Source organism: Cydia fagiglandana, chromosome 4 (assembly GCF_963556715.1).
Source record: "Cydia fagiglandana chromosome 4, ilCydFagi1.1, whole genome shotgun sequence".
NCBI lineage: Eukaryota > Metazoa > Arthropoda > Insecta > Lepidoptera > Tortricidae > Cydia > Cydia fagiglandana.
In genome coordinates, this window is record NC_085935.1 from 8,779,812 (window position 1) to 8,793,707 (window position 13,896).

A 13,896-nucleotide genomic window follows, 5' to 3' on the forward strand; every position below is an offset into this window, starting at 1 on the left:
TTGTAACTCCATTGGAGAAGCAGGTTCCGATATGTTAACGCTTGGAGAGCGAAATGCCGACTGAGGTCCCGGCTGCGATTTTATTATCGCAGTGCGCGCGGGGCCATACAGCTTCGTATGCTGCAATTCACTTTGCGACAATCGCGTCGCGCGCTGTCGCGGAAAAATGTAACAAATCACAATTTTAAAATCGCTGCGATTTTTTTGTCGCATATGCGCGCACCGCCATATAAACCCATACGTTACATTTCTGCGACTAAATTATCGCGCGATTAAAAATCGTGGTGCGCGCTTGGCTTAAGATGGACGACATCTCTGGTCATGTGACCTTGCCGGTTATCGTAGTGATGTCAAACACCGATGAAATGACGACCCCACCGTTTACTAGGTAACCATTGTCAGAATACCTATACTCAAAATAGAGTCACCACGTTTATACTTAGTTAGGATTATTAGAGTACCTAGTCAACTATAGTCATCCTCCATTCGAATAGTTAGGGAGAGTAACGTCTTAATTCAAAAACGGGATACTTGTCAATTTGGCGAATTGGCGACATCCGCGGGGCGGCCTGAGGGTCGCAAATTGGTGGGACTCTGCTTTCATTTGGGCGTCAATTGGCAATAAAGGAGGGGACTTCCACTCTGCGTCCCACTACTCGGTACTTCAGATACTTGAGACATCCCTCGCGTAACTATTTTTATAAAAATTGGCGATGTCGTAAACGTTCTAAAAGACTTCGTTCCTTTTGCTTGTGTATCAATGACTCGATGAACAAATCAGTAGGTAAGTTAAACATTTACCAATAAACCTTCAAAATGCCTAGAAATAGTTTTATCTTTGTCTTACAAACACATAAGATCAAATCACAGATTAGGACAAGACAAACGATTAAAAGCTAATTCACGCACAACGTTTATGAAAAACGCGATTCCCGATTCTTGAATAAATGAGAAAAATAAATATGAAGATTTGTTAAAACTACAGCTCCAGAAAGTTCAGTTCCTTGCAGTGAAGAGACCAAAGAAATCTGGCGAAAAATGACCCAGTTTGTATGTTGTTTCTTTACCCTACCGAACGCGGTAAACCTTGTAACCAGCTCATCCAGGCTCAGCGCATAATCCTGGGTGCCAAGATGCCGACTCGCCCTAATCTCTCCACCGCGATAGTTGACCGACTGTAAGTATGAAGCAGGATAATCTTAAACAACACACCAGCGACAAAGCCCAAACGGCTTTGGACAATGCGATGACAGCAATCCTTTTAAACGGATTAAAAATAACTTTCGATAATAAGTTACAAGTTACAACGCTGGAACATGGAACACAACGACGCTAGCACTTTCAGTTACTTTTACAGGCTTTATCCTAAACTATTAGCTCTTTTAGCTTCATTTAGATACCTTGTTTTCCCTAAATAAATAACGCTAGCAAATATGTTAGAGTTACTTATGTAATTTCATCAAAATCAGCTCAATCAAGGAATTTTAAATGCTGCACTTTGTAATACTTGTTAGTTAAAGCCGTATATCTGACGGCTCTTGTTGCGTAACATATTGCAGCCGTAGGTAATGTGTTTTATAGTGTTAGGATTATTATAATATATTATTTATAATAGGTATTTATTTATTGGCCATTAGTTGCTAAAATAAAGATTTTCATTCATTAATTCATAAGTGCAACAAATGTATATATGTACATGTATTCTTATACATTACACAGCATATACACACGAATGGCAAATTATCACTAAAAAAGGCCACAAATTTTAACCGGACAAAGCATTAAACGAAATTTTGGCGGCACAACGCGCAACAATGATCGTCTTAAATATTACTCTAGATAATTTAATCCGGGAACCGAAGATGCCGCTCCCAAAAGTCTACCGGCCCTAGGTACTAAGCTGGATAATCTCACTAAAACACAAACTACGGAATCCTTCGCCTTCATACAAATCTCTAAAAATCCCATCAAACATAACAGATTAAAAATAACCAACGGCTACAATGACATCATTTTAAAATTAGATATTTTTAAATCAAACATTCAAACAAAGCATCGGATTAAATCTGAAACAATAGGTTAATCTGTGGTGGAATTGATAAGTAACCAGTTTTACTGCTACTGGTACAAATTTGGCAAATATACAATGAAAATGGGTTGCGGATTAACCAGTTTGGCCTAGAATTCACCAGAAATTGTGGGAAATCGGATTATATTTGATTTATGGTTTGTTTCGCCGTCAAAGATCCCGTTTGAAGGAAAAACACTGGTGTTTTAGCTTAACTCGTAAAGACAGGGGCCAAATTCGACATGTACAATTGTCAGATTTCGCATCCACGTCAAATAAACAGTTGATTTTATTGCATACTGAGTGTTGATTCCATCAACGGTGGATAATATCATATGGTACAACCAAAACTCAACTCTAAACTAAGGGTGGTTCGGTTTGGTTTGCTTGTCACCCTAACTGTGGATTGTTAATGTCAAATTTTGACATTGTACGTATTCGAGAACTTATGATTTTTCCCACATCAACGGGAGATCAACACGATACGTCAAACGTCGCTTGTCGAATAGGGGTCCTGGTTTAGTTTACTTACACAAAAAGCTGCGATCGCAGTTGCAACCATCAAAGAATCCAACCATCATACCATCATTGGTATTAAATACAGGTCTACCTACCGTTTAACTGAGCGATTGGTAAGAAGTTATTACGGTCACGGTCACCTAATACTGGATAACCAGTCCGTAGGTGACCGTAATTATTTCTTAGCTGAGCTGATTCATATACCTACCTAAAGCTTCTATCAAAAAATCAACGCGCATTTCTAAATTAACCGGCAATCGCCCAAGTCAGCGGTCGGCAACCTTTTAGCAGTCAAGGGCCACATAGTAGTTAAAGATGACGCGGGCCGCTGGTTGCCGACCGCTGGCCTAAGTCAAACGGTAGACCTGCGCATAGGCAGGTTAGAAACCCTACTAAAATAATTATAAATGTGAAAGTATGTTACCTCTTCAACTTGACTTATACACCGCTCAACAGATTTAAATGGGTATTGACAGACTTTGAGAAAGGACATAGGATAATTTTTATCAATCATCAGCATTATCCGACGGATACGAAGTTGCGGGCAGAGTAAGGCATAAAAATATTCAATATTCAACTATATTATGTAATTCCATATATGTACATACCTACCTTCTGCGTACCTACCTACTGCAGCTTTGCCATTAAGCAGCCTTTCGCGACAATTACAGCGAATAAAATATGTTTTTTCGATTTTCCCACCGGAAGTGCAGCTGGTGATTGCACATAGCGCTATGTACAGGGGTGCGCGATGCGGGCGAGCGTTAAACCGGCGTGCGCGCATTCTAAACGCTGTTCTCATCCTCCAAGCGCGAGACCTTACACTCCTTACAGCAATGCCGAAATATGACAGACGAGTTAGCTAAGAACTAAGAAACTTTTTGTACATTAAAGGCAGGAACAAACTGAGCCGACGTCCGCAACGTATGCGAGATAAATAACCATACCTATTTTTTAGCCTTATCTTAATTGTAGTTAATTTTAGTTTTATATTCATTTTATAACACTTATTATATAATAAATGAGCTTTTTATACAATTACCTACATACTATTAAAATTTTAAAGGATCGAAGCAAAAGGTTGGAATATTTATGAGGGACCTACTACAAGACTAATTACCTAATACCTACATTTTAATTTCATTTACCTTAACGGTCATCTATTATGTATTTCTAAAACGTAGGTAAAATTTAACATAGTTTACCCTATTGATAGGTAGGATCTTCCAAATAAGAACACATCCATTTAATTTTTAATCGACAAAGAATTTTTAATTTAAATAGGTACACTTACCTATATTATTCTACCTACAATTCTTTTTCAAAATCCCAAGACCTGTATTACCTAGCTTTTCTTCTTAGGAGCTTGTTTTCCATGGAAGGAAAAGTAGTTACATAGGTATAAACGAAAAACAAAAACCTTCCAAAAGAGGTTGTAGGTTTCGTTAAATTAAGATGGGATTGGTATCTAAAATTAACTAACTTAGGTCCTAGGTCCTCAATAGATAAAGTCTCATAATGCAAGATGTAGTATGAAGAACTGAAAACACCAATAATAAAAAGTGACTACAATAAAAATATCTATGTCAAACGGTCTCTGAGAAAAACGTATTTAACTGATTTGCAAGACCGAAGTGATCCCATAAGTGTTCCGTAAACAAAGTTTTGTACGGAACACTAATAAACCTATCTACCTACAACTACATCATAAATGTCAAATTAAATACACGTATCCTTAAAATTCGTGCTTAAGTACGTCAAACACAAAACTAGGTATCTCTCATTCTCGGCCTTCCCCGAGTCCAATAACACATTCATTCCACATAACATTACATGGCTGAAATTTCCCAAAACGTTTTTTTCCTGAAAAACAAACACGTTAAAGTCCACACTACGCTATTGGAGATCGCGGAGCGTTATGATTGGCCAGTAGGCGGCGTTAAATTAATGGGACTTCGCGATTGGTCGGTTGGTTTGCCAGTCGTCGTTGGGTGGTGGGGGGAAGCAACCCTCTGTTTATTTTTCTGAGTCGTGTTTAGTGAGCTGCAAGCTTTCAAGGTGTGCGTAGGTTGACAAACAAATGCGTTCAAAATATTGATAAGCTATATAAACTTCAGTGTTGTGAGTGGACGTGTCAAGATTACGGTTGGAAAAGGACAATTGTGAATAGTGGTTTTGATTGCCCTACGGAGATGGTGATTCTGTAAGTACCTTTATTATTTTTATACTTCTAAAAGTACATTATTATTATGTAGTACTTATAGATAAGTTTCGATCAGTTCACAATTGGTACCTACATATCTTATATCCTATCCTAACATCGTAACCATCTACTTTCGTAAAAACCATTTGTTCAGAATCGATTAGGTATTTTTTTGTAAGTTTAAAAAATATAGATACCATATTTGTCTACCTACGAGTATGCACTACACTAGGGTGTGTAAACCAGAATACAAACAATATGATGTAAGTGGAATCCGTTTATTATGACTCCGCTTATACTGACCAACCGCTTACTGTGACGTAGGTAATTACTGTGCGAAGTTTGGTTTTCATATAAAATTCTTTGTGACAAAGTCGGATATAATGACTTCGCTTATAGTGACAAAGCGCTTACTATGACCTATAAATCCTATTTTTATGAAATAATGTCCGGTTATACTGACACATTCGCTGGTTTTCGTGGCCATCCCCACGGACCCTACTGCTCTCTCTGTGAGGACGTTTGGTGCGTGCGGTGTTTTAGTTTTGATTCTCAATGACAATTAGTTGATAATTAGTACAAGGTTAGTAAAATTCATCTCTGAAAGAGGATTTTGAGATTAATTTGGAAAAAATAAGAAGTTAATCAACTATGCTTTATATGACATCCGCTTAATATGACGATGACGGATTTGTCACTTCCCTTCGATGTCATTATAAGCGGATTCCACTGTATAATACCTAATAAGTTAACTTAATGGCTCAATCTCTATAAATTTTAGGTACATAATTTGTGACCTACCACGAGAACTTATTAGAAAATTATCCAATTGGAAATGGAATAACAATACCTTTTTCGGTTTATATTTTATTTTATGGCTGTTTGACATTGTAAAAAATCCTTTCTTACTAGTAAGTTTTCAGTTTTTTGTGGTCCCTAAAAAGTGTAGGTAATTGAGAATGTTTCTTTTCACCACACCAGCTCGGAAAGAATTACTTTGCACTTCAAAAACGAATAGCAAAGTTGCATTTTATCCACATGTGAGGCAAAGTAATCAAATGCAAATTTTGAGTTGTTTTCTTATGTTTGCTGGTAGAATTGACTTTTAAATGATGATTTTGGATGATAAATATTTAATAACATTCATTTGGATTTGATTTGGTTTGATTTTGTTTGATATTTTACATTTAATATTTGCTTCGGGTTGGTGTGGTGAAAAATTTTGTGTTTCACTCGGGGGCAAATTTTGTTTAACCCACGTGCTTTGAAACCCTCGCAACGCTCAAGATTCCATTTTCGAACCACTCGCTGCGCTCGTGGTTCAATTTTGGAATCTTTCGCTTGCTCGGGTATCAATATTAGCACGAGCGGTTAAACAACAACTTTGCCCCCTTGTAAAACAAATAACTATTATTTTATCGAATCACAAATAGTAAAGACCGCAAAGTACCGCTGTGGTAGTACACCACAGAGAAATATAGTAAGAATAAGAGTGCTCACTCCATATATCAGTTTTGGTACCAAAAATACTATTATTTTCGTAGTCGACATCTAGCATCGAGTAGCGGAATTAACAGTACCGCTACTTGATACTAGATGTCTCGTAAGTCGCGAGTCACGAAAATTGTATTGAACAACAATTTACAGCTAATATTAAAGCAGAAGGAGTTGAAAATAGAGTTCCGGTCAATCCGGTTATAATATTATAGCTAAAAATTGTTGAGCATTAGACTTTTCGGTCGTCGGAACATCTATTGTGAAGTAGCAGTACTGATAATTCCGCTACTCGATGCTAGATGTCGACTATGAAAATAATAGTGTGTTTGGTACCAAAACTGATGTATGGAGTGAGTACTCTATGTATTTTTTTCTCTATGGTACTACCACAGACAAAACATCCTCCAGACTGAGCATAGTCGCGCTACCCCCTCAGCCACGCATACGGTAATTTTACTCCATGTTCGCTTCGAAAGTGTCTTTGTGACGTCCGTGTCTTTGAACGGACCAATCACGGCACGGGACTTCGCTCACCTCGTCCCGCGCACCCCCGCATTTTTGGCATCATCGGTTGCATGAAATAATTGCTCTAAACTCGGTCTAGAGGATTCCTAGTCTATGGGTACTACTTACATGTTTGTGACTGTCACGAATAAAATGACATTTAAGTATCTTATCTTAATGAAACGAATCAAATACCTAGCCACTAGGTACTAGGTACTCAAATAGTAACCAGACATAGCAGGTAGCGAGCTTTGTCGGACTTTGTCTAGATCTTTTTCAAACTCTACAATGCGATTTTCATATTTAAATTCAGACCGAAGCTGTGTACTACCCTACCACATATTTCCTACCTATCAACATAACAAACTCGACTACCTACTGTAGTTCAAAACCTATATCGTTAATTATCCTTCGCTTGCGACTTCATCCGCGTAGATACTTTTTCCTAATGTAGTTATAAACTTACAACCCCGTTTTCGCCCCTTAGGAGTTATAAGATTTTAAAGAATATGTTAAATTACATTTAATTAACCCTCTCGCGCATGAGAGGAGGCATGTGCTCAGCAGTGGGACGTATATAGGCTGAAATGATGATGATGATGATGTTAAATTAAGAATCTATTTATAGGTGAAAACCGCATGAAAATCCATTCAGTAGTAGTTTATCGCGAACATACAAACAAACGTACAAACTGTCAGACGCGGCGGGGGACTATGTTTTATAAGGTGTAGTGATTAAAATTTCAAGCCTCTACCTTGTTTCGGTAGTGCGTAACTACAATATCAACATTTACATACCTACCTAAGTAACGACACTTTTCCAAAATAATAATATGATAATAATGGATGAATGGATGGCATATTGCCTGTAAATATAAACAGTACCTAGGTAACTACTTTATTATCTATATATATAAATGCAAGTGTCCTGACTGACTGACTGATTCATCAACGCAGAGCCGAAACTACAAAAGCCAGAAATTTGAAATTTGCACACCAGATTGCATTTATAAAGTGTACAAGAGATAAGAAGCGATTTTGAGAAATTCAACCCCTAAGGGGGTTAAAAAGGGGATGAAAGTTTGTATGGGGTTAAAGTTTTCTTTTAAGCTAGGAATTTGAAACTTCGTAAAAAGATATATTATTAAAATACAAGAAAACTAATTTCAGCGTTTTTGTAAATTCATCCCCTAAGGTGGTGAAAAAGGGGTTGAAAGTTTGTATGGATATCAAAATTTTTTTCGAATGGTGGACTTGAATCTTTGTATTTAGGGATATTATTAGAAGACAGGAAAAGTAATTTCAGCGTTTTGTAAAATTCATCCCCTAACAGGGTTAAAAAGGGGTTGAAAGTTTGAATCCATTACACATGGTTTTGAAACTTCTTAGAAAGGCAGAATAGCCGATTACAAAAAAAGTAATTGCAACGTTTTTGGAATTTCAACCCCTAAGGGGGTTACAAAGGGGATGAAAGTTCGTCTTGGGGTGTAAATTTAAATTTAAGCTAGGAACTTGAACTTTTTGCAAAAACAAGGTATTAAGTTAAAAAACATGAAAACTAATTCAAGCATTTTTGAAAATCATCCCCCAAGGTGGTGAGAAAGGGTTGAAAGTTTGTATGGAGATCAGATATTTTGTGAGTGCGGAACTTGAATCTTTGTATAAGGGCATAGGTACCTACCTAATATGAGAACACAAGAAAAGTAATTTCAGCAACCGACATCAAAATCCACTTGACTTAAAACTTCATACAACTTGCTAAAAAAGAAAAGTACTTAATTTCAACATTGCTTGGATATGAAAATTATAGGTACTAAAGATGTAAAATGTTGAAGATAAGATTCCACGCGGACGAAGTCGCGGGCAACAGCTAGTATCATATAGTTACAAAAGCCAGTTGGGAAAGCGAAAATCCGATCTAAAAATTGGCTATGAACGGCAAAAAAATACCTATCACATCACTCGAATTAAACGGGTAAAGGAGAGTATGAATGGGTTTTAACTTACACTATTGAGCTAAACTTAACCATTTAATATAGGTTCCTAGACTTCCTATAGTTCCTAATTATGCACAATTTCTTTGACATTTTCTATTGGTACAAGTTCAAGTCGATATCACTTGCTTTTGTTTTGATCCTTTTGTTACCCACCGTCACCCTTATTACCAAGGCATAGGGTTTACTGAAAAATATCAAGCAAAGACGTTCACAATATTGTGCAGCGTGTGTGACTGTACTGCACTGTACAGTTGACCGTAACATGCATTTACAGTAGGGTGAGTTGTGGAAGGTGCCGGGGCCGACAATTGGTCCTAATTGAACTTATTGAGACCCTTACGAGCACCCACTGTGTTTATTCTGTAATAAACAATAGATTTTTTTATAAAATGCTGTGGATCAATTTACAAAGAGAAATTGTATATAGCATATATTTACAGTTAATTTATAGTAGGTACATACTTACATATTGCATTAAACACCTAACCATAAGGCAATTAATATCTAGTTGTTTTTATTATTTCCCCAAAATGTTAATTCACCATGCTGCTAGTAATAAATATATTAGATAAAATAATAAATAAAAAAATAATAAAAGAACATATAAAAAAATAAACAAATAAATATATTAGTAGATTTGTTTTTACTAAACCTTTAGCTTACGAATAACGAATTCGGCTACCACGTCACAGGCATAGCATAGTGTGGTGCCACAGGACACTTATAATTGTTAAGAAGGTTTTTCTGTGAAATAAATATTCTTTATTCTTTCTTTTTTTTATATCTAATACCTTTAAACGAGCAATTCTTCTATATTTATTTATTTATATATTTCGGGGATCTCGGAAACGGCTCTAACGATGCTATATGGGCGTTTCAGGGGGCGAAAAATCGGTCTTATCTCTGGCAAAACGCGCATTTTGAGAATTCGGTTTCCCAGATATTAGCAAGTTACCTTATATATTTTAAAGATTCGATTGGATAATATATATTATTAAAATAAAAACGCTTAAAAAGGATTTCTTTAGGTTAACCCGTGAAGCGCTCTGAAATCCTACACGCACGTGCAAAGATGTTTAGAGCAGTGGTGGGAAAACTTTCTTCATGGGGGGCCAGAAACTTTAGAAAATTTAAGTGGAGGGCCAGAATTGTAGCCAATATTTATTTTGATTTGTGTATAAATTGATAATCGTGGGCCAATGCCATATACTAATTATTTCATAGGACCGGCGGCGGGCCGGATAAAATCCATTCGCGGGCCGGAGATGGCCCGCGGGCCGTACTTTGCCCACCACTGGTTTAGAGTATTATAATTTTAGAGCATTCGTTTTTCTAAATGTTTAACGCTAGCATTTTTATCAAGTCATATTTTAACTCAAATATTAATATATGTACGTATGTATTATTCTTGTATAATCAATAATCATATTTTCAAATAACAAAACTTGATTTAGATGAGTCAGAATCGTTCAAGTTTTAATTTAGTACTTAGGTATGTATTTCACGTGGTGTTTTTATTTTAATAATATATATTATCCAATCGAATCTTTAAAATATATAAGGTAACTGTCCTTAAATTATGTAAGCAAAGCATCTGCGATTTCCCTCCCCAGCCTGTCTCGCGCGTATAAGTGTTGAATCGTGTATGTTTACCTTATATCAGACTTGGAATACGAAGTTGTTGAGCCAATTATGGACCCCTTCAGACGACGTTACAGCAATTGCCTCAATAGCATTCACCGAGGGGAGCTTTCCCTGCGATTTGAACTGAGACTGCTTGAAGGAAATCTAAACAAATAATCCTGCTGCATTGTTTAAGGGTAATATGTATTTAGCAAGTAGCAATAGGTATGGAGTATCCAAAGCTTAAGATTATGGAAATATTTTTGTGAGGTGTGCAATATAGAATATTCTGAGATAGATTTTAATCTGATTTGGGTCCAGTCTAAACTCAAATAGGCACATATTATAGTATAGGTACTAATAAAAATGGAGACTATCTGTAATAAACTCCGGGGACCACATTTCTCAGTATGTAAAAAGTTGGTCAGATATAGGTAGTAAGCATACGTCGGACTATAGGGGGCAGTTTGAGGGCAAGGTAAGGTTTACAAAAAAATCTTAACTTACGAGTATTATAATGTACCTAGTATTTGTAACATAGCCGTGTTCATAGAACTTGACATGCCCAGTTAACTCATTTGTTTTGTTCCTTTCTCACAGCTGCAATTGTCTGAGTGACGGATAAAGCCAAACGAACTTTTTCGCCATTTTGACTTATGTGTAGTCCAAGTACGTTTATAAATAACGCAGTTAGTTGCTATGATACCTTTTTGGAATTTCACATTATAAATACAAGGTACCAAATACTAAGTACAAATACTCGAAAGTGAATTGATTGATTTGCGAACCTTACCTATCATTCTGACATGCCACGAAAATGCCCGCTGGAGTCCGACGTATGGTAGTAAGCTATGTAGGTACCTACATTTAATTAAAGCGTGTGTAAATTCACCAATCTTCAATATTTTAGTAAGTATTTTAATTTAAAAAATTTTGAAAGCTTTCCTCAACTCGATGATATTTCCAGCGGCCGATCGGAGATGTCAGACGGAGCAACCACCGAGTGGGACATCAACGACGCGGTCGTGCCCCGCGTGTCCTCGTTCGACGGCTTCAGCGAGTGGTGCGACGGGCACGTGCGCCGCGTGTACCCGCCGGGCTGCGAGGAGGCCCGCCGCCACGCGAGCGGCTGGGCTATGAGGAACACGAACAACCACAACGTGCACATACTCAAGAAGAGTTGTCTGGGAGTTTTGGTTTGCTCCGCGAGGTGTCGACTGCCAGATGGGTCGAGGGTGCATCTCAGGCCGGCCATATGCGACAAGGCGCGGAAAAAACAACAAGGTGGAATATTTTATAGCATTGTATTAAATATTTTCTTGGTAGCGTAATTACGGTGGGAAGTTTTTTTTTTTATAAATGCAATGACACATCCAAAAATTGTTCCAAGTTATTAATCATATATTTCCGTTGTCCACAGGAAAACCATGCCCAAACAGACTATGCAACGGCGGCCGACTAGAAGTGCAACCCTGCCGCGGTCACTGCGGCTACCCCGTCACCCATTTCTGGAGACACACAGAACACGCCATCTTCTTCCAAGCAAAGGGAGCGCACGACCATCCGCGACCCGAGGCCAAGGGGGCCAGCGAAGTCAGGAGGTCACTTGGAGCAGGCAGGAGAGTGAGAGGGCTAGCGTTACTGCTGGCGAGAGAGACGGCAATCACTGATAAAATACTGACGATGAAGCCTGATAAACAAATGATACAGAAAGTTAGCAATCCTCCTCCGCAACCACCGCCGCTCATTCCTGACAATCAAAGAAGTAAGTACCTACAGCTATGGTATAATTACTATAATTAGCTGTCTACATTATTAAAGCGATAACTTCAAAATTTTGCATTAAGTGATCGAATTAAATCATAGTAAAGTGCCATCTATACACGAAGTCCCATTCCAATACTTGTTACAAAATTTTACGAAGCACTCCCAAAATTACATAATTTTTCACTTGACGAGAAATCTGCACCTTTGCAGAAAAATGACCGAAGTACAAGAGTTTACTAAAGTTTGCGTTTCTTTACAGCACTAACATGCACTTGCGGCCCATTCGAGTGTTCATGCCGGTGGCGGGCAGAACCGACCCCAGAGATGTACGCCCCCAACGCCTGGTCACCAGCGGAGCCCCACTACACCAACTACGTGCCTCCCGCGCCGCCCGCACCCGTCCCGCAGCCTTACGACCCGACTGCCCTACCGGCTGACGACATCTTCCACCCCGAAGAAATCTTCCAGCTAGACCACCCTATCCGAATGGACTTCCCCATGGAAGAAAACACACTAGGCTCCCCACCCACGTTTGCGGAACTACACAATGACAACTCCAGGCCAGAAGACGCCTACTGGCTCGAATGGCAACGAGCGGCCGGCGGTTCAGAGTCCAGCGAAACGCCCTCGCCGGAACTATTCGGTTACCAACAGACCGATTATTGCGAGCAAACTTATCCTCCACAAGTCTACTACCCTGAAGACGCGCAATATTACCCCACAGAAAGCACGAGAACCTCCCCTGTCATGGAGATGCAAGACCAGCGGTACTACAGGTATGGGGAGGACTGCGCCCCGAACAGCGCGGAGGTACAGACGTGGAATTACACAGACTGTGCGTTCGCGTCCAACGATCTCTCAGAATGCAAACAATACTTCGACGCACAACATCAGCAAGCTGTCAACGCGTTTAGTGCCCTCTCGTACAATTAATGGTTAAGTTTAGTTTTAGGTTGTAAATATAGTGTACAAATGTAAATAAAGTTATAGTTTATGATTGATTTCCTGTTTGAATACTTTTAACGAATTTGAGATACTGAATCAGTACAAATTATTTTTTAAAAGCATATGATGGCTGTAACAGTTTGTTTTGTTTATGATCTATTGAAGTAAATAAAACACAATTTGTACAAAAACTTCTATTTATTGTATATAAAAATTACATTTAAAATTGTCAATTTTACATTTGTATTATTCACTAACGATAAAATTGGTCACTACAAAATAGTCCATAAAGCGATCACACGATAAGATTTATTATGCAATTGCAGTCGCAAAACATTCCCGAAAACATTCCACGCGACGATGACGCAACGAAAGGACTGTGACCTGCCATCGCCCGGCCGACCCGTCAACCCTCCCTGTTATTTAGTCATTTGTGTCCAGCACAAACAAAACACAATTTGGCTGTTACCAACTCTAACTTAACTCTATTTAAACCGCTCGATTTCGATCCAATAATAATGATACCTCATGAACAACTATGTACAATAACAATGTGATTAAAATACTTTAGCTCCTAATACATGAAACTCGTCAACGTGGGTTTAACAAAAAATGATCACATGTAACCAACGCCATACGGCAGTTTGGTTCGCAGGGGAGACTTCCGCGCACTCTATATCTGTTTCAGTACTCTCACACATAATGCGCTTTCCAAAGTCCAGTAAAACAAAATTAACAATCAGAGCTTTTTCGTATCTTGCTTTCTGGAGACG

General features: G+C 38.3%; 1 protein-coding gene across 1 annotated transcript; it reads left to right on the forward strand.

The window, feature by feature from the left end:
- Positions 1-4,384: 4,384 nt before the first annotated feature.
- On the forward strand, positions 4,385-13,412 carry LOC134663589 (chorion-specific transcription factor GCMb-like). Its single transcript, XM_063519994.1, has 4 exons — positions 4,385-4,790; positions 11,379-11,695; positions 11,832-12,176; positions 12,438-13,412. Exons 1-4 carry the CDS (start codon positions 4,780-4,782, stop codon positions 13,109-13,111), a joined length of 1,347 nt encoding a protein of 448 aa, XP_063376064.1. The 5' UTR covers positions 4,385-4,779; the 3' UTR covers positions 13,112-13,412.
- The last annotated feature ends 484 nt before the right edge of the window (positions 13,413-13,896 follow it).

Bases quoted from the DNA above. Each gene is read 5' to 3' on its own strand.
- LOC134663589 (XM_063519994.1), top strand. The intron at 11,696-11,831 runs GTGGAATATTTT...CGTTGTCCACAG, and splicing joins GGCGCGGAAAAAACAACAAG to GAAAACCATGCCCAAACAGA. The intron at 12,177-12,437 runs GTAAGTACCTAC...GTTTCTTTACAG, and splicing joins CATTCCTGACAATCAAAGAA to CACTAACATGCACTTGCGGC.